General features: G+C 36.2%; 1 protein-coding gene across 1 annotated transcript in view; it reads right to left on the reverse strand.

Moving 5' to 3' along the window:
- Nucleotides 1-991: 991 nt before the first annotated feature.
- Nucleotides 992-20,094, reverse strand: part of LOC103608385 (endomucin-like) — a gene marked incomplete at its 3' end in the record, with an annotated part of 55,976 nt that continues 36,873 nt past the window's right edge. The window contains exon 5 of the mRNA XM_008592824.1: nucleotides 992-1,030. Coding sequence (XP_008591046.1) covers nucleotides 992-1,030 — 39 coding nt within the window. The remainder of the gene's footprint in view (nucleotides 1,031-20,094) is intronic.

Here is a 20,094-nt window from a genome sequence, read left to right on the forward strand (position 1 = left end):
ATTTGTGCCTTGCTTTGCTTTGACTTCTCTAATGCACGCCCTTTCTAGACTATGAAGATGGAAGTAAGAAAACATACAATGATGAGGTGGAATAAAGAGAATTAATAATATAAAAATAATTATAATATTAATAAGATATATTACATAGCAGAAGATAATAATTAAAAGGTAAAAGCAAAATAATTTATTTCAAATGCCTTGAACACAGGAGGTAGAAAGCAGACTAAGATAATTATTTAGGACATTTGCTGTGAAAATGGTATGAGAGACACTCATAATTTTATTTTTACTTTTTCTGATTTTTTTAAAGTTACATAATCTTCTAGGTTTATTTCACATTTTTGTTTTATATACATCAAAGTTGACCAGAATTGAGAGCCTAAGTGATTTGTTTTTCAGGTAATTACCAGGCAGGATATAGGAAGATGTAAGTCCCCCGCATAATTATAATATCAAAATAACAGGAAGACTCAACATTCCCATTTTCCCTGCCCAATGATCTTTTTCAATTTCTGTTGCTCCATCATCAAAAATCTAAAACTAAGTTTAAAACGAAGGGAAGATAAGACATAAGCACTTCTTGGAACGTTAACATTTAAATTATTAACTGTGGCTTCCAACATCATCTGTTTTGGATGCCAAGACCAGACTTTGTCAGAAAGTACAAAGACACCGTGTACTTCTGGGAGCAGGCACACTGACAACAGAAACAGACCGAGAACAGCGGGTTCTGGGCAGAGGACATTCCACAAGTGTCACAAGTTCACTAGGGCTGCTTCACTCACCTCAGTCACAGAGCACTCGGCCACGTCCTCGTATGTTCTCCTGGTCTGCGTGTTCATTTTTAACCCAAGGTCTCCTACACATTTTACTTGCCATGTAAAGATTTTCTTTGTGTTCTTTCATCCTGCTCTCAAACTGATTGATCTACTTTGTCTCATTCTTGGGACTTTACCCATGAAGATACTCAGAGAAAAGAAAATTAACTTACCTAGTCTTTTTGTTGTGTTGATTGAACTCTGATTCTCAGCTTTAGAGAAAAGAAAAGAAAAAAATCACTAAAATTAAACGTTGAATATCAGATCTACTCTCGCAATTGTTTCAGATGGTAAATGGAAATGAATCTTAGTGCATTTCTGATTCACTTTTCCTCAAATCATAAAATAATGAGGCTTCATGATTAGAAAAAACTTTACAGCAGGGTCAACTTTTTCTTAAAGAACCAAATATTTTCGGCTTTGCGGGTCACAAGTCTCTGCTGCAACTAGTCGACTCTGTCATTTGGTGTGTATAGCAGCCACACATAATACCTAAAGAAGGGGTATGGCTGTGTTCCAATAAAACTTTATTTAGAAAAATAGGTAGGGGGGCTAGATTTGGACTGTGGGCCACAGTTTGTGTAATCCCTCTTTAGAACTTCTGGTTCAACTTCATATATTGAGTACCCCAAGATTACTTAGAGCACAACCAATCCTTCAGTAGGTGTTTTGTTAAGTGGGGCTGCCATGTGTTGTAATCATACTAAGAAATGATGCATCTCACAACCTGGAGATGATGCAGGAAAGTTCAGCCAGATACTTCTGATACTCAAGGAATTCCTTTACAGTAAATATAGTCCAGGAAAGCTTTCTGCAAGGAAAATCACTTGAGAGAATTATAATCAAAGAGGAATTCAGCAACTTGGAGTATATGCAGCATGAACAGGATTTGCCACATGAAAGTATAGAAAATAATCTCAAAACAAATAGAAGCCCAATAATGACATTTAAAAATATCCATTTGCCTTCTTTGTATATTTACTTGACTGTCTATATCAGCGTATCAAATTTAACATGCCCAAAACAGAATTCTTGACTGTCATCCTCAACTCTGCCTCTTCCTCCATCTTCTTAGATCAATGCATGGTACCATGGTCTCCCAGTTGCACAAGACAAAAAGCTAGTGGCCTTTCTTGAGTGTTCTCTTTTTCTCACCCCTATTAGCTCTAGTTTCAAAATATATTCCAAATTCAAACATATCCCACCATTTGCTCTGCCACTGCCCATCCAGCACCAATATCTCTCCCCTCAGTACCTAGAAACAGCTGCCTAGAAAAATCTCTTTAAATTTGAACTTGATTGCTCCAGTGACTCTATTCCTCTCCTTGCCATGGCTGGCAAGTCTTTACAGGACTGGCCCTGCCTTGCTCCTCAGTGCTTCCCCAACCTTCAGGCCCCTGTTTCACCCTGATGCACTTTGTGGCTTTGCTGTGGTTGATCAAAGACACGGGGCTTTCTGCGGCAGGTGTCCTTTCTTGCTCTTCTCTATGTCTCTATATTCCCAGGACTGGCCCTGCCTTGCTCCTCAGTGCTTCCCCAACCTTCAGGCCCCTGTTTCACCCTGCTGCACTTTGTGGCTTTGCTGTGGTTGATCAAAGACACGGGGCTCTTTCTGCAGCAGGTGTCCTTTCTTGCTCTTCTCTATGCCTCTATATTCTTCTGTTCGGACTACACTGGCTTCCTTCTTCCTTCCTTTCATGACTCTGCTCAGATGTTGCCACTTAGAGACATCTTCTCAACCACCTTATCCAAACTGTCTCCTCATACTAGTCCATCGACCTGCTTCATTAGCTCAGCAGCACTTTTATTGCTACAATGACATTTACTTTCTTTTAAAAAATGTTTACTTTCTGCAGATCTGCAAATATTAACTGAGAAAAGTGAAATTGCTTTTTCATGGGAAGAACCAGGATTATAATTCAGGTCTGCTGGTTCCAAATTCTGTCTTCTTACGCTAAAATACGCAGCTTCTCCTTCCACTAAAGTGATCCAAATGGAAAGCTTATGCAATTAATGCCGACTTTTGATAACTAGTTAAAGTACTTCTGAACATGGTATAATACTGCATTTGGAAGATACAGATAAATAAATATTAGCTGCTAGAGGATTAGAATACAAAGAAAATCAAAACCCTTTGTTCTTCTTATTATCAGGTCATAACCTTTCTTGCTGGCAGACTTAATTGAGAATGAAAAATTTTAAACTTGTATCAGATAACACATTCTGATTATCCTTTATTTGAATTTTTTCAGCCTCCAAAAATGTGTAATAATTTTAGAGGAATATAAAATATAAGAAATACATTTGTACCTTAAGATATAGCTGAATCTTTAAAAAATAACATATATCAATTCAAAACCCTTATGATGAATGTCCTAAGGGGTCTAGACTTTTATATACATGAATAAATAAATTGATATTCTGAGGACAAAATTTTGCAAATCTTAAATATTTAATCAAGACTGGAATATAAGCCTTTTTTTCTGAAATCAGGGAGATATCTTAAAGATGTTAAAGTGTTTTCATGTGACTATAACTTTCAAATTTGGACTCAGTTCTGTGGATATAAAAGCTTAATAGAGATGAATGCTATGGAATATGGCTCAAGTTGTGAAAATTAATGAAAAGTGAAGACATTCGTGATTACTCCTGGTTTTTATTTACATTTTCCATGAAACACATGTGTTTGGAGAAAAGGCCAACCTCTGATGAATAGAGGAAATTAGGGAAGTCCAGTGGCATGTGAGTGCAGTGCGCTGCTGTCTGTCATTCTCAAACCTGGATGCTTAGGAAGACCAAACCTTAGTCAGGGTGGCTGGCAACTCAAAATTTGATTGTCAAGGTTTTTTTTTAATTGAACGTAATTGATTATACATATTTGTAGAGTACAAAAATGACTATTAATACTTGTCCACAATATGTGACAATCAAATGAGTAAATTAGCATATTCATCATTACAAAAGGTAATCATTCCTTGTGTTCATTAACCAATTTCTTGCTACCCTTTCCACATCTAGTAACTACAGTTCTGCTCTCTCCTGAAAGTTCAACATATTATTGTGATTACTCTTTCCTTCTTCCTTCCTTCCTTCCTTCCTTCCTTCCTTCCTTCCTTCCTTCCTTCCTTCCTTCCTCCCTCCCTCCCTTCCTTCCTCTCTCTCTCATTCCCTCTCTCCTCTCTTTCTTTCTTAGCTCCCTCTTATGAGTGAGGACATGAGGTATTTATCTGTTGAGTTTGGCTCTCTGAACACCAAAATGCTGATCACATTAATCCAAAGCTGAACTTTATTGAAAAGTTTAGTTTTTAAATAAGAAAGCGTAAACAGCAATACAACAAATAATTTTGCTAAATATTGCGTTTGTAGCTAAAAAAGTATAATTACACATAAAACATGAAAATATCATTAGCAGGTATAGGAGAAAGAGTATATACAGCTATTTCCATATGTAATTCTTTGCTGATTTGCTATAGAATAATATAGTATGACCAGTTCAAGTTCTCTTCATCATTTTCCCATACAACATTGATTGAGTCATTGGTCATGAGATTATTTCTAGTTTAGCTAAACCATGACTTGTTTGGGCTTCTTTTTTTTTTTTTGACATTTCTTTTCCTATTTTTATTAATTTTGTTTTCTTTTGATTTCCCAGTATACATTGTAGTTGATTTTTATGACTCTTTACCCATTCCTTTTCCCCCTCTCCCCTCCCCCCCACATCATATCTGTTCACTTGTCTTAACAAGTTCAAGGAATTGTGATTGTGGTGTCTTCCTCCCCCACCCCACCCTTTATTTGTTTGTGTGTTTATTTATTTATTTATTTTTAGTTCCCACAAATAAGTGAGAACATGAGGTATTTCTCTTTTTGTGCCTGACTTGTTTCACTTAATATAATTTTCTTGAAGTCCATCCATGTTGTTGCAAATGGTAGTATTTCATTCTTTTTTATAGCAGAGTAGAATCCATTGTGTAGATATACCAGAGTTTCCTTATCCGCTCATCTGATGATGGACATTTAGGCTGGTTCCAACACTTGACTATTGTAAATAGTGCTGCAGTAAACATTGGAGTACAGATATCCCTTTGGCATGATGATTTCCATTCCTCTGGGTAAATTCCCAGCAGTGGAATAGCTGGGTTATATGGTAGATCTATCTGCAATTGTTTGAGTAACCTCCATACCATTTTCCATAAAGGTTGCACCATTTTGCAGTCCCATCAACAGTGGATGAGAGTCCCTTTTTCCCCACAACCTCTCCAGCACTTATTATTCTCAGTCTTTTGGATATTAGCCATCCTGACTGGAGTGAGACGGTATCTCAAAGTGGTCTTGATTTGCGTTTCCCAGGTGCTGAGTGATGTGAGCATTTTTTCATGTGTCTGTTGGCTATTCGTATATCTTCCTTTGAGAAATGCCTATTCAGCTCCTTTGCCCATTTTTTAATGGGGTAATTTGATTTTTTGCTGTAAAGTTAATTGAGTTCCTTGTATACTCGGGACATTAATTCTTTGTCAGATGTCTATTTCGCAAATATTTCTCCCACTCTGTTGGTGGTCTTTTCACTCTGTTGCTTGTTTCCTTTGCTGTGCTGAAGCTTTTTAGTTTGATATAATCCCATTTGTTTATTTTTTCTTTTGTTGCTTGTGCTTTTGGGGTCTTATTCATAAAGTCTTTGCCCAGTCCTACATCCTACAGGGTTTTCCCTGTTTTCTTCTAAGAGTTTTATAGTTTCAGGTCTTATGCTTAAGTCTTTAATCCATTTTGAGTTGATTTTTCCAACAATCCCACTTCTGGATATATACCCCAAAGAATGGAAATCATCATGTTGAAAGGATACCTGCATTCTCATGTTCATCACAGTTCTATTTACAATAGCCAAAATATGGAACCAACATAAATGTCCACTAACAGAAAATGTGGATAAGGAAAATGAGGTATATATATATACAATGGAATACCACTCAGCCAAAAAAAGGATTTTTCCAACAATCCCACTTCTGGATATATACCCCAAAGAATGGAAATCATCATGTTGAAGGGATACCTGCATTCTCATGTTCATCACAGTTCTATTTACAATAGCCAAAATATGGAACCAACGTAAATGTCCACTAACAGAAAATGTGGATAAGGAAAATGAGGTATATATATATACAATGGAATACCACTCAACCAAAAAAAAAATGAAATTCTGTCATTTACAGCAACATGGATGAGCTTGGAGAAAATTATATTAAGTGAAATAAGCCGGGCACAGAAAGAGAAATATCACATGTCCTCACTCATATGTGGGAGCTAAGAAAGAAGGAAAGAAAGAAAAACTGTAATAAAACATTAAACTTTCAGAAGGAGAGAACAGATCTATAGTGACTAAAGGTGGAGAAGGGGGAGGAAAAGAGGGGTAGGGAATAACTGGGTAAGGGACACAAAAAGTAATCATGATTTGTAATGATGTACATGCTAATAATATTGATTTGATCATCACATACTATACACAAATATGGATAGTCAACTCTGTACCCCATAAATATGTATAAATAAAAATAGTAAAAATAAAGATAAATAAAAATAAACTTGGCCAAGTCATTTAATCTTTCTGAACCTGTTTCTTATTTATAAAACTGGTATCATGAATACCTATTTTGCCTAACTTTTGTAAGGATTACTATTAATAAAATAATAGCTAACATTTACCATGTTTACTTTCCAGAGACTGTTTTTAGATTTTTATGTTTTATCTCTTGTAATCTGCCCAAGGATCCTGTGAGGGTGTAATCTTATTATGACCATTTTACAGATGAGGAAACTGAGGCACAGAGAAGTTAAGTGGCTGTTAAGTAGGAGTTAGGTAGTACAAATAAATGGCTGTGCTATTTTTTGAAACTAATAAATCTGACTTCAGAATGATTATTCATAGCCAATAAGCCTAACTTCCTCTTGGCATGATTGGAGTGACCAATTTTTATTTTATAAAGGGTGTGGTGCCTTGAAGAACAAAGGCTTGGATGGAAGCCATTCTCATGTTCAGCCAGTGGCATATCTGAAATATCTACTTGGTTACTGTATCTATGCTTTTTGCATAAGTATAAACTTTATATTAAGCTAGTATAAATTATGCACCAAGGGAATATATTTGATAATCTCCTTATTATATATAAATGTCATTAACTCCTACTTAATAACCTACTGATTACTTATAAATGTTACTCATTTCTACTTAACAAAAGCCAGATCCTCTCTTCAAATTTCAAGTCTGTAAGATTGTGTATTCTGTGGTAGCACAAGCTCTGGCTTGGCCAAGCCCTTAGAGGTATCACTATCCAAGTACTTGACGCAGTAGAACTCAGTATTGGAGTTCTGCCCATCTCAATTTAATGCCGATCTATAATCTTATTCCACATTCTTTCCTTGGCCAAGTCCAAATTTACCTGAAGAAAGGAGAAAGAGCAAAAGTCTCTCCTTCCCTGCCAATCTCTTGTAGATGCCTGCTTTCAAATATGGTTATAGATTTGAAATTACCAGAATGACTAAGTATCATCAAGAAAAGCATCTATTTTGCTTTCTCCTGTCTGTCTCTTCCTCTTTCCTTTCTCTTCTCTCCTAAGAAACCATCAAGATGTACAAAGGAAATAAAAAAGACTCAAAGAGGATGCCACATTTTCAAGCCATTAGCAAAAAATAGAGAACTCTGGAAGAGGAGACTTGTAGTTTTACCAGGAGTTTTGCAACCAATTCCTCCACAATTTGAATTATTGGAGGGTGGAGACTTGTGATCAATGCTTCCTTTGAATCACCCCTCAGTGTCCAGCAAGGTAGCCCTCATATAGTCAATGATAAATGCATGGATGACGAAATCTTCTAGGTGTAGCAAGGGTTAATGCAGGGGCCTGGTTTGTAGTGGGTTAAATGGTAACACCCATCCCAAATCCCCCAAAATATGTGGACCTGGAACCTGTGATCTTATTTGGAAAAAAGGTCTTTGCAGATGTAATTAAGTTAAGGATCTTGAGATGAGATCATTGTAGATTAGGCTCTAAATCCAATGACAAGTGTCCTTATAAGAATAGAAGACAGACTAGGAGACAAAGAAGAGAAGACCATGTAAAGACACCCAGAGAAAAAGGTGATGTGACAATGGAGACAGAGATTAAAGTGATGCATCTACGAGTCAGGAAATGCCAAGAATTGCTGGCAGTCACCAGAAGCTAAGGGAGAGGCATGGAACAGATTCTCCCTCAGAGTCTCTGGAACCAACCCTGCAGACACCTTAATTTCAGACTTCTGGCCACTAGAACTGTTAGGGAATTAGTTTTTGTTGCTTGAGCTACTCAGTATGCGATACTTTGTTATAGCAGCCCTAGCAAACTAACATAAGGGGTTTTCAAAAATGTCATGAAAAGATTTGTATTATTTTTTAATTCAATTTTTCCACAAATTTTCTAAAGTACCCTCATATATAATTCAAAACATCCAGGCAAGTATTTATAAGCTTCTGTTTACTGTAGAGCTAAAGGAGTTATAAAATATTTTACTTGAGTCAAGAATAAAATATTTCTTCACTGGGATATGAAGAATGGGGGTTATTTCAACAGGCTTGTGAATGAAGAAAGCAGAAAGAACCACACCTTCTTATTTAAGAAAAGTGTCCACAGACACAGTTTATATATGTACATTATAATGAGGGCCATAGTAGATAGTTTTACTTTTGAAAGCATTATAATCATTCTGGTTTTCTACTAGAAATACTTCTATTTATTTAGACTTTATAAAGTATTTATTATATCACATCCATTAATTGTCAGCTAGTTATTGAAAGCAGAGTAGACGTTTTTTATTTGTATCAATATAGTACAATTAGCTTCATTATTCACTTTTTAAAAATTCTCTCAGTAAACAAATTTGTTTATAGTAATTTTTAAAAGTTGGCATATTCATTCACATTTTCTGATTTCCATACTCTGAGATCTTTTGTAGATAATTTTGCAATTGTTAATATTGTTTCTTTGTAAATGTCTGACATTCTTCCACAAGTTTGTAAGTTCCTTTAGGTCAGGAATTCGTGTCCTAAATTTTGATACTCTATACATTAAGAGCTCCAAACCTCCACCTTTTCCCCAATATACAACTTAGATTTAAAAATAGAATGCTTAAAAATTCAAGATTTTTAGATTTTATTTCACAACACAAAGTGTTTCTTTGAGAGACAATCATCTAAAATTTGGACAATCATAAATAGAAAATAATTTAGGGGTTTGTGGTATCAATAAAGGATGCAAGACAGGTAACCTCTGCTTCTTAACATGGATTTGTGGTATGTTTCTATCTGATTAGCAAGAATATAAAATGAAAATATGTCATTGAGATAATGTGAGATTTCTACTGTAAGTAATATAAACATAAACGTCACTGTCCTCTTTTATGAGCCTATACTTTTTTTTCCTTTTTTTCCTGCAGAATGTGCTTAGAGTGAGAATACTGGATAACTGCCACCAAAGATGTCAAAGTTTAGACCTTTGTATAAAATATTATTTAAATATTCAGTGTTTTGCATTTTTGTTCAGAAAGTCAGAGTAGAAATGACCCATTTTATCCCTGGTAAAATTTCTTCCTCTGAAAACTTCTCTGTCATATTAATATAGCCCCTTCAGCTTTCTTTTAATTAGTTTTAACAAAGTCTACCTTTCTCTGTCTTTTACCTTTTTTTTGGCAGCTGGCTGGTACAGGGATTGAACCCTGGACCTTGGTGTTATCAGCACCCACTAACCAACAGAGATAACCAGCCAGCCCCTCCTGTCTTTTACTTCTAATAAATTTATATTTAAAGAGAGTTTCTTGAATACTGCATATAGTTGAGTCATGCTTTGTATCTAATCTGACAATCTCACCTTTATAATCGAAATATTTAAACCATTTCATTTTATGTAATTATCATTATAATTGGTTTTAAATATACAGTTCTATTTTTTTAATTCCACCTGTTTTCTTTCTTTTTTTTTTCTTTCTTATTGCCTCTTTTGGATTAATCAAGTGTTTTTTAAGATTCCATTTTATCTCTGTTACTTAACTTACGACAGTACATTTATAATCTTTCTCCTATTCTGTTGTTTGTGCTATTGTGCTATTGTTGTTACACATTCTCCTTCTATGTATATTTTAAAACTTCAGTACACTTTTGTTATTTTTTCTTTAAGCAATCAATTATCTTTTGAAGAGACTAAAAATGAGATAAAAGTATTTTATATTTACTCACATATTTATCATTTCTAATGCTCTTCATACCTTTATTTAGATTCAAATTTCCATCTGGCATCATGTTTTCCTCTTCCTGAATGTCTTTCCTGATCGTGAATATTCTCAGCTTTTGTATGGATGAAAAAATATTTATAGAACTCTAGGGGGACAATTTTTTTTTCCCTTCCAGTACTAAAGATACTTCATTGTTTTCTGACATGCATTGTTCGTAATGAGACTCTGCTGTCATTTTTATCTTTGTTTCTCTCTATTCTCAGCTTTTGTATGGATGAAAAAATATTTATAGAACTCTAGGGGGACAATTTTTTTTCCCTTCCAGTACTAAAGATACTTCATTGTTTTCTGACATGCATTGTTCGTAATGAGACTCTGCTGTCATTTTTATCTTTGTTCCTCTTTACTTAATGTGTCTTATTTTTTTTTTTAAACAGCTCTTTCAAGATTTTCTCTTTGTCTCTGGTTTTCCATTATTTGATTATGATGTGCTTTATTTGGTATGGTTTTGTTCCTGTTTTTCAACTCATTGAGTTCCCTGATTCTATGAGTTTACAGTTTTTATCACATTTGGAAAATTTTTCTTCAAATATTTTTCTGTCCATTCTTCTCATCTCTTTCTCTAGAACTTCAATTATATGTATGTTGGGCCCCTTCATATTGTTCCAAAGCTTGTTGATATTTCATTCTTATTTTTCCATTTTTCTGCCCTTTGTTTCATTTTATTTTACTTTTTTTTTTAGTTTCTATTGCTGTCTTCATGTTCGAACCAAATTTTTATCTTGTTCATTCACTGTATTGTATATTTACTTTCTAATGCATTAATTTCTATTCTTATTTTTATTATTTTCTTCCTTCCACTTTCTTTGGATTTATTCTTTTTTTTCTAACTTCTTGAGATGATTATTCAAATAATCAAGTTTGAACCATTCTGTTTTCTCTCTAATATATACATTTAAGAATTATAAATTTCATTGTTAGACCAACTTTATATGGACAAATTTTAATATGTCATATTTTCATTATCACTTAATTCAAAGTATTTGCTGATTGCCATTGTAATCACTTCTTTGACCCACAGATTATTGAGTAGTATATTTTGAAATTTATGAGCATATGCAGATATTGTAGTTACCTTTTAGCTTTTGATGTCTAGATTAATTACTCTGTGGTCAAGAGACACATTCTGTATGATTTATTTAAAATGTGTTGAGTCTTGCTTTATGACACAGGCTATGAGCTACTACAGTAAAGGATTCTTGTCTTTTTTTTCCAAGATGGTCAACTAGAGAGGTCTGGTGCTAGTCCCTTCCCCATAAAAGGAGACCAAACAACAGGCAAACAATTATGTTTAACTGGAACCTGAAGGAACATGATGCAGGACACCAAGAGTGAAGAGATTCTTGCAAAGTGTGGAATAAGGAAACGGCATCATAGAGAGCAGAATAGAGGGCATCCAGCCTCAGCTTTGCCACAGGGCCCGGCCCAGAACCAGGCGGAGAGAAAGCAAGCTGGAAAAGACCCTGACTATTCCCACTGCCACCACAAACACCAGAAGTCGCTGCCCCAGAGTCCACATCTGAACTCACTCAGCACTCTCTCTCCCCCCACATGAGCAGGCAGACCTGCTGAGTGGAAAATCCACAGGAGTGCGGTGGTTCCTCACATTCACAGTCTGCCTTGCACAGCTCATGTGGGCTGAGCCCACAGGTGCCAGCACAGTCCATGACTAGGTCAGTGGAGGTTCTGCCTCCAAGCAGAAACCTCCACACACTCACTGCAGTACTTACATTCAAGCTGTTTGGAGACTGGACTCTGGTGCCAGAGGCAAGCCTGTGTCCCTTTGTCTGAAGGCACTGCCTGAATTCCACATCATGCATTGGGTGCCAGTGGCGTCAGGGCACAGGCTGTCTGGACTCTGGAACAGACAGTAACTGAAACCCCAGTGTCTGAACTCACTCAGAACCCCTCTCCCCCCCAAGGCAAGCAGGCAGATTGGTTGAGCAAAAAATCCACTGGAGTGCAGTGGGTTTTCTATTTGTAGTCTGCCTTGCATGGCGAGTAGGAGCTGAGAACATGGGTGCCCACACAACCCATGGCTAGACCAGTGGAAGCCCAGCCTCCCCTTGAACCCTCTACATACTCACACAGGCACCGGTATCTCAGCTATTTGAAGCTTAGCTAGACCCCTTCACTGGACCTGGCAAAACCTTTGTCTGAAGGCTCTGCCTGCATTCTGCTATGCTTGCTCAGGCACAGGTGGAACAAAGGCACAGGCTGCCTGGAGCATAAGACAGATGGAAGGACTGAGACCCAAATGTCTGAACACATACAGCACACTCTCCCAAAAGCAGTCCTCTATAATGCTGCTGGGCTTGGCTGTACCCTTGCAGGCTCACATTAGGTTCAACAGCAACTGGGTAGCAGCTTTGCCTTTCTACAACACACCTCCAGAGAGCCACTGGGTCCTACATCATTCACACAGGCTTGCTCCAGGCTCAACAGCTGAGCCGGTGTCTCTCTACAGACTTACCAGGAACTGCTGCCATGGTACACACCTACCCACTGACTAACAGCAGACCATCCACCCCAACAACAAGAAACTCAACAAGAAAACCATCTATAAGAAACTGCCAAGGCTCCTCCACCTAGGCCATAAAGACACCCAACAGCAACTCTAAGATTAAATGCAATTGAAGAAGTCACATGAAGGCTGCACTACAACACTCACCCAGATCCAAACATAAAAGCTGAACATGACTACAGATATAGACTACTTCTACAGGAAAGAGTCTCCCTCTTCAAAAGTGACTCCTAGAATTAAAAGAAGTTACTTCGGGCTGGCCCGGTGGTGCACTGGAGAGTGCGCTGCTTGGGAGCGTGGCGATGCTCTCGCCGAGGGTTCGGATCACATGCGGAGACCGGTTCCCGCTCACTGGCTGAGCGCGGTGTGGGCGCAACACCGAGGGTTGCGATCCCGTTGCCGGTCAGTGAAAAAGACAAAAAGGAAAAAGAAAATAAAAAAGAAGTTACTTCACCAACAGATGCTCAGATATCAATGCAGAGATATGAGAAGCATGAAAAAACAAGGAAGTTGACTTCCCCAGAAGACTACAATTCTCCGGTACCAGACCCCATACAACAGGAAATAGATGAATTGCCTGAGGAAGAATCCCCAAGGGCAATACTGAGGAAACTCAAAATGATGGATGAAAAAATAAATAGAAATCACAATGAAGTATAAAAGAAATTTGAGGACATGTATGAGAAATTCAAGAAAGAGATACAGGCACTTTTAGAAAAATCTAGCAGAAATCTTGGAACTGAAGAATTTATTCAAAGAAATAAAAATACAACTGAGAACATAAACAGCAGACTAGAACAAGCAGAAGAAAGAATCTCTGAACTAGAGGACAGACTTTTTGAATTAACATAGTTGGACCAAAAAAGGAAAGAAGAATTTTAAAAAATGAAGAAAATCTGCAAAATCTTTCTGATCATCTTAAGCATACAAGTATCCATATTACAGTCATACAGGAAGGGGAAGAGAAAGGAAAAGGCATTGAGAGCCTATTTAATGAAGTAATAGCTGAAAACTTTCCAAATATTGGGAGAGAGATGGTTTTACAGATCCAAGAAGCTCAAAGATCCCCAAACAGATTCAACCCAAAAGGAACTCCCCAAGACACACTGTAGTCAAATTATCAAAAGTCAAAGAAAAAGAAGAATTCTAAAAACAGCAAGAGAAGCTTCAAATCACCTAGAAGGGGGACCTCATCAGGCTAACAGCAGACACTACAGGCCAGGAGACAGTGGGATGACATATTCAAAGTTCTAAAGGAAAATCAAAACAAAACAAAAAAACTGCCAAGAATACTATATCTAGTAAAGCTTTCCTTCACAAGTGAAGGAGAGACAGTATCTTTCCTAGACAAACAAAAACTGTGGGAATTCACCACCACAAGGCTGGCCCTTCGACTAATCCTCAAGGGAGTCCCATGTCTGGAATCAAAAGAGATATAGGTCACCATAAATACACGAGAAAGAATAAAAACTGATAATGCAAATGAGAAAGAGAAAGAAAATACATTTTATCACTACAAAATCCCCAACAGCAAACATAAAAAATAAAATGGAAAGAAAGGAGCATAAGAAATATAAAACAACTGTAGACAAATTAACAAAATGGCAAGAATAAGGCAATACCTTTCAACAACAGCCCTGAATATAAAAAGACTAAATTCCCCACTTAAAAGATATAGTCTGGCTGAATGGATTAAAAATCTAGACCAATCATATGCTGACCGCAAGAAACTCACTTCACCAATAAAGATACACATAGACGCACAGTGAAGGGATGAAAAATGACATTTCATGCAAATGTAAACCAAAAATGAGCAGGAGTTGCTGTACTTATACCAGATAAAATAGACTTCAAACCAAGAACTATACAAAGAGACAAAGACGGACAGTATATAATGACAAAAGGATCAATGGAGCAAGAAGATGTAACAATCATAAATATATATGTACCCAACATTGGAACACCCAGGTATACAAAGTAACTGTTTTTGAACTAAAGGGAGAAATAGATCCCAAAACAGTAGTAGCTGGGTACTTCAACACACTGTTCTCAGAATTGGACAGATCATCTAGACAAAGAACCAGCAGATAAATACTGGATTTAAACAAACCCTTAGAGCAAATGGACTTGACAGACATATACAGAACATTTCATCCAATGACAGAACATATATTCTTCTCATCAGCACACAGATCATTCTCCAGGACAGGCCACATGTTAGGTCACAAATTAAGTCTCAATAAATTTTAAAAGACTGAAATCATATCAAGTATATTTTCAGGCCACAATGGAATGAAATTACAAATTAATAACAAACAAAACTATGGAAACTATACAAATTTATGGAAATTAAACAATATGTTACTTAACAACCAGTGGGTCAAAGAAGAAGTAAAGCAGGAAATCAAAAAATTCCTTGAAGTGGATGAAAATACAAGTACAACTTACCAAAACCTATGGGATACTGCAAAAGTAGTACTATGAGAGAATTTTATTGCAATAAGTGCTTACATTTAAAGAATAGAAAGGCTTAAAATAAACATTTAATCTCAACATTAAATCTCAAAGAGCTACAACAACAAGAACAATCTCATCCCCAAACTAGTAGATGCAAGGAAATAATTAAAATCAGAGCAGAACTAAATGCAACAGACACCAAAAGAATGACAGAAAAAAAAATCAACAAAACAAAATATTGGTTTTTTGAGAGGATAAACAAAATAGACAAGCCACTGGCCAGAGAATAGGCACAGTAATAAAAAATCAGAAATGAAAAAGGAGACATTCCAACTGATATCGCAGAAATACAAAGAATCATTAGAAACTATTATGAACAAGTATACATGAACGAATTCAAAAACCTGGAGGAAACGGATAAATTTCTGGACCCCCATAAACTACCAAGACTGAACAAAGAAGAAATAGAAAACCTGAACAGACCAATAACAAGCAATGAGATTAAAGCAGTAGCAGCAGTCTCCCAACAAAGAAAATCCCAGGTCCAGATGGCTTCACCACTGAATTCTACCAAACTTGATAGAATTGAGACCAATCCTTCTCAAACTATTCCAAAAAACTGAAACAGAGGTCATTCTCCCAAATTCATTCTATGAGGCCAGCTTCACCCTGATACCAAAACCAGACAAAGACACAACAAAAAAAAAGAAATCTACAGGCCAATATTCTTGATGAACATAAATGTGAAAATCCTTAACAAGCTATTACAAACAGAATACAATAGCACATCAAAAGATTATACACCATGATCAAGTGGGATTCATCCCAGGGATGCAAGGTTGGTTCAACATATGCAAATCAATAAATATGATACACCACACAACAAAAGCAAGGACAAAAACCATATGATTATCTCAATAGACACAGAAAACACATTTGACAAAATTCATCATCGCTTCATGATAAAGGCCCTCAACAAATTAGGCATAGGAGGAAAATATCTCAACACAATAAAAGCCATATGTGATAAATCCACCACCCAAATCATCCTGAATGGGGAAAAGTTGAAAGGTTTCCCTTTAAGAACAGGAACAAGATAAGGATGCTCACTCCCACCACTCCTATTCAACATAGTTTTGGAAGTATTAGCCAGAGCAATCAGAAAAGATAAAGAAATAAAGGGCATTTAAGTTGGAAAAGAAGAGTCAAATTGTCACTGTTCACACATGACATGATCCTATATATAGAAAAGTCCATAACCTCTACCAAAAAACCCCTAGAGCTGATAAACAAATTCAGTAAAGATGCATGATACAAAATCAATACACAAAAATATTATACACCAAGAATGAATAAGCAGAAAAAGAAATCAAGAAAGCAAGTTCATTTACAATAGCTATCCAAAGAATAAAATACCTTGGAATAAATTTAACCAGAGAGGTGAAAGATCTCTACAATGAGAACTACAAAATTCCGCTGAGAGAAATTAAAGAGGAAACAAAATGATGAAGACATCCCTTGTTCATGGATTGGAAGAATTCATGTTGTGAATATGTCCATACTACCCAAAATGAACTACACATTCGATGAAATTCTCATCAAAAAACCAATGACATTCTTCACAGAACAAGAAAAAACAATCCTAAAATTCATATGGAACAACAAAAGACCCCAAATAGCCAAAGCAATCCTGAGCATAAAAAATAAAACCAGAGACACTACACTACTTGACTTCAAATTATACTACAAAGCTATAGTAACCAAAACAGCATGGTACTGGCATAAAACAGATGCATGGACTAGGGCAACAGAATAGAGAACCCAGAAATCAACCCAGGTACTTAAAGCCAGCTGATCTTTGACAAAGGTGCCAAGAACTTACATTGGGGAAAAGACAGCTTCTTCCATAAACAGTGCCATGAAAACTGGATATCTGTGTGTAGACAAATGGCACTAGACATGTACCTCTCGTCATATGCCAAAATCAACTCAAAACAGATTAAAGAGTTAAGTATAAGACCTGAAACTATAAAACTCCTAGAAGAAACATAGGGGAAATACTTCATGATGTAGGATTGGGCAAGGACTTTATGAACAACACTTCGAAAGCACAGGCAACAAAAGAGAAAATAAATGGGATTATATCAAACTAAAAAGCTTCTGTACAGCAAAGGAAATAATCATCAGAGTGAAAAGAAAACCTACTGAATGGGAGAAAATATTGGAAACCATACATCTGACAAAGGATTAATGTCTAGAATATAAAAGCCACTCAAATTACTTCACAATAAAAATAAACCCAAATAATCCAGTTAAAACATGGGCAAAGGAGCTGAATAGACATTTTTCTAAGGAAGACTCATGGTTGGCCAACAGGTGCATGAGAAAATGCTCAACATCACTAGTCATCAGGGAAATGCAAATCAAAACCACATTGGGATATCATCTCACCCCAGCTAGACTGGCTACTGTCAAAAAGACTGAGAATAACACGCTGGCGAGGATGTAGAGACAAGGCAACTCTTCACTGTTGGTGGGACTGTAAATTAGTACAGCCATTATGAAGAACAGTATGGAAGTTCATCAAACAACTACAGATACAACTACCATATGATCCAGCAATCCCATTTCTGGTATTTACCGAAAGGAATGGAAATCATTATGTCAAAGGGATACCTGCCCTATCGTGTTCCTTGCAGCTCTATATGCAATAGCCAAGATATGGAACCAACCTAAATGTCCATTGCTGGATGACTGGATAAGAAAAATGTGGTATATATGCTCAATGGAATATTACCCTGCTATAAAAAAGAATAAAATTCTTCCTTTTGCAGCAACATGGATGAGCCTGGAGAAAATTGTTAAGTGAAATAAGTCAGGTACAGGAAGAGAAATATTCCATGTCCTCACTCATAAATAGTAGGAAGGAAAGAAAGAGTAAGAGAGAGAGAAAGAGAAACCATAATAATATATTGAACTTTCAGAAAGAGAGCACTGACCTATAGTTACTAGAGGTGTGAAAGGGGGAGCGGGAGGGGGAGTAGGGAGTAACTGGGTGAGGACACAAAAAATAATTACAATTTGTAAGGATGAGCATGCTAATTTTGATCTGATCATCACATACTGTACACAAATACTGAGAGTCAGTCAACTCTGTACACCATAAATATGTGTAAATAAATTTTTTTAAAAGATGTTTATCTACTTGAAAATAATTTGCTTTCTGTAGTTGAGGTGCAGTGTTCCACAATGTCCACTAAATTAAGATTGTTAATCGTGTTGATTACGTCTGTATTATTACTGATTTGCTTGTTTTGTGAACTACTGAGAAAGGTATGTGAAAATGTTCACAGTAATTGTGGACTTGTCTTCTTTATGAAAGTTTTGTTTTATCCATTTTTAGGCTATATAATTGCATATATAAAAATTTTAACTTGTTTTATTTTTCTGAAAAGTTAAATATTTTAATACCTGTGAAATAACCCTGTTTATCTCCATTTAGTTTTTTTTGCCTTAAATTCTACTTTTTCTCATATTAATGTATTTTTATCATCTTTATTTAATTAGGGTTTGCAGGGTATATCTTTTTTTCATCCTTTTAAATTCAACTGTTGTGTGTCTTTTGTAAACAGCATATAGTTGGGTAGGGGAAATGTGTTTCATTCTGACAATCTTTTCTTTTAAAATTTAGAATATCTAGACCATTGACTTTAATTATAGTTACTTATATATAGTAGTGTTTTATTCACCATCTTATTCCTTGCTTTTTATTTGTCCTACCTGTGGTATATTCCTGTTTTAAATAACTTTTTAAACGTTATTTTGAATTGAGTACATGGCTTTTTATTTTTCTCTTATTTCTCTTTATTCTGGGTCTTTTCTGATCTATTTCCAGCATAATGATTCTTTTTCACTTGTCTCTAAACTACTTTGAAGCTCATTAAATTCTTACATTTCACATATTAAGTTTTAGCTCTAAAACTAGAACTAAATTTCCATTGGGTTTTTTCCCCCTATCATTTCTAAAACTGGTGAAATCATCAATCTCCTATTTAATGTCCCTTTGAACACATTATGACTATCTAATAAATTCAATATATGCTTCTCCTGTCTGCTTGTTTCTATTATCTGTTGTCCTTTCTCCTCTTGGTTTTTAACCAAATGGCGCTGTTCCCCATACTATCTAGCTATTTTTTATTTAGTGCAAAGTACAGTATTTAAAAATGTAGAGATAATTTGAGATCTGCTATGATGTTATGTTCTTCCAAATAAGAGTTATGTTTGTTTCTGGAAGCCCTATGCCCACTAGCTACCCTAGGTCATCCTAACCCAGGAACCCAGGAATTGAGATGATTTATACTTGAGCTTCAGTGTCTGAGGGCAGCTTATTTCTGGTTCACCTTTACTTAGCTATTTGGGATTCCTACCCATTCAAGAGAGGTTTGTCAGTGCCCTTTCTCCTTCATAGGATCCGAACTACACCTTTTAGTTCTTCTAAACTTGAGAGGAATTTGGTCAAAATTTCCCTTTAATTCCCAGCTTCTCATTAGCCTGTTTGAGAGGAGCAGATTATTCTAGAGGAAAAGCTGTCTCGAATACTAACCCATATCTGTGAACTTCTTCTTTCAGGAACTTGATCCTATAATCTATGCTACCTTATTAAGTCTTAGTTCTTTCAACATTTATATATATATGTATATATATGTAAATATATATATAATATATTCTTCCCAACTTTTCTAATTTTCTGAATGGGAGAAGGTAAGAAAACTATTGGAAGCGGACAGCAGACTCAGGATTGATTTTATTTTAATCCACTTCCTAGGTGCTTTTGGTTTTTGTTTTTACTGTGGTCAAAAACACAAAACAGGGCCGGCCCGGTGGCGCACTGCTACAGTGCGCCGCTTGGGAGTGCGGCAGCGCTACCACCGAGGGTTTGGATCCCACATACAGACCGGTTCCCGCTCACTGGCTGAGCGAGGTGCG

The sequence above is a fragment of the Galeopterus variegatus genome, unplaced genomic scaffold (assembly GCF_000696425.1).
Source record: "Galeopterus variegatus unplaced genomic scaffold, G_variegatus-3.0.2 Scaffold8378, whole genome shotgun sequence".
Taxonomy (NCBI): Eukaryota; Metazoa; Chordata; class Mammalia; order Dermoptera; family Cynocephalidae; genus Galeopterus; species Galeopterus variegatus.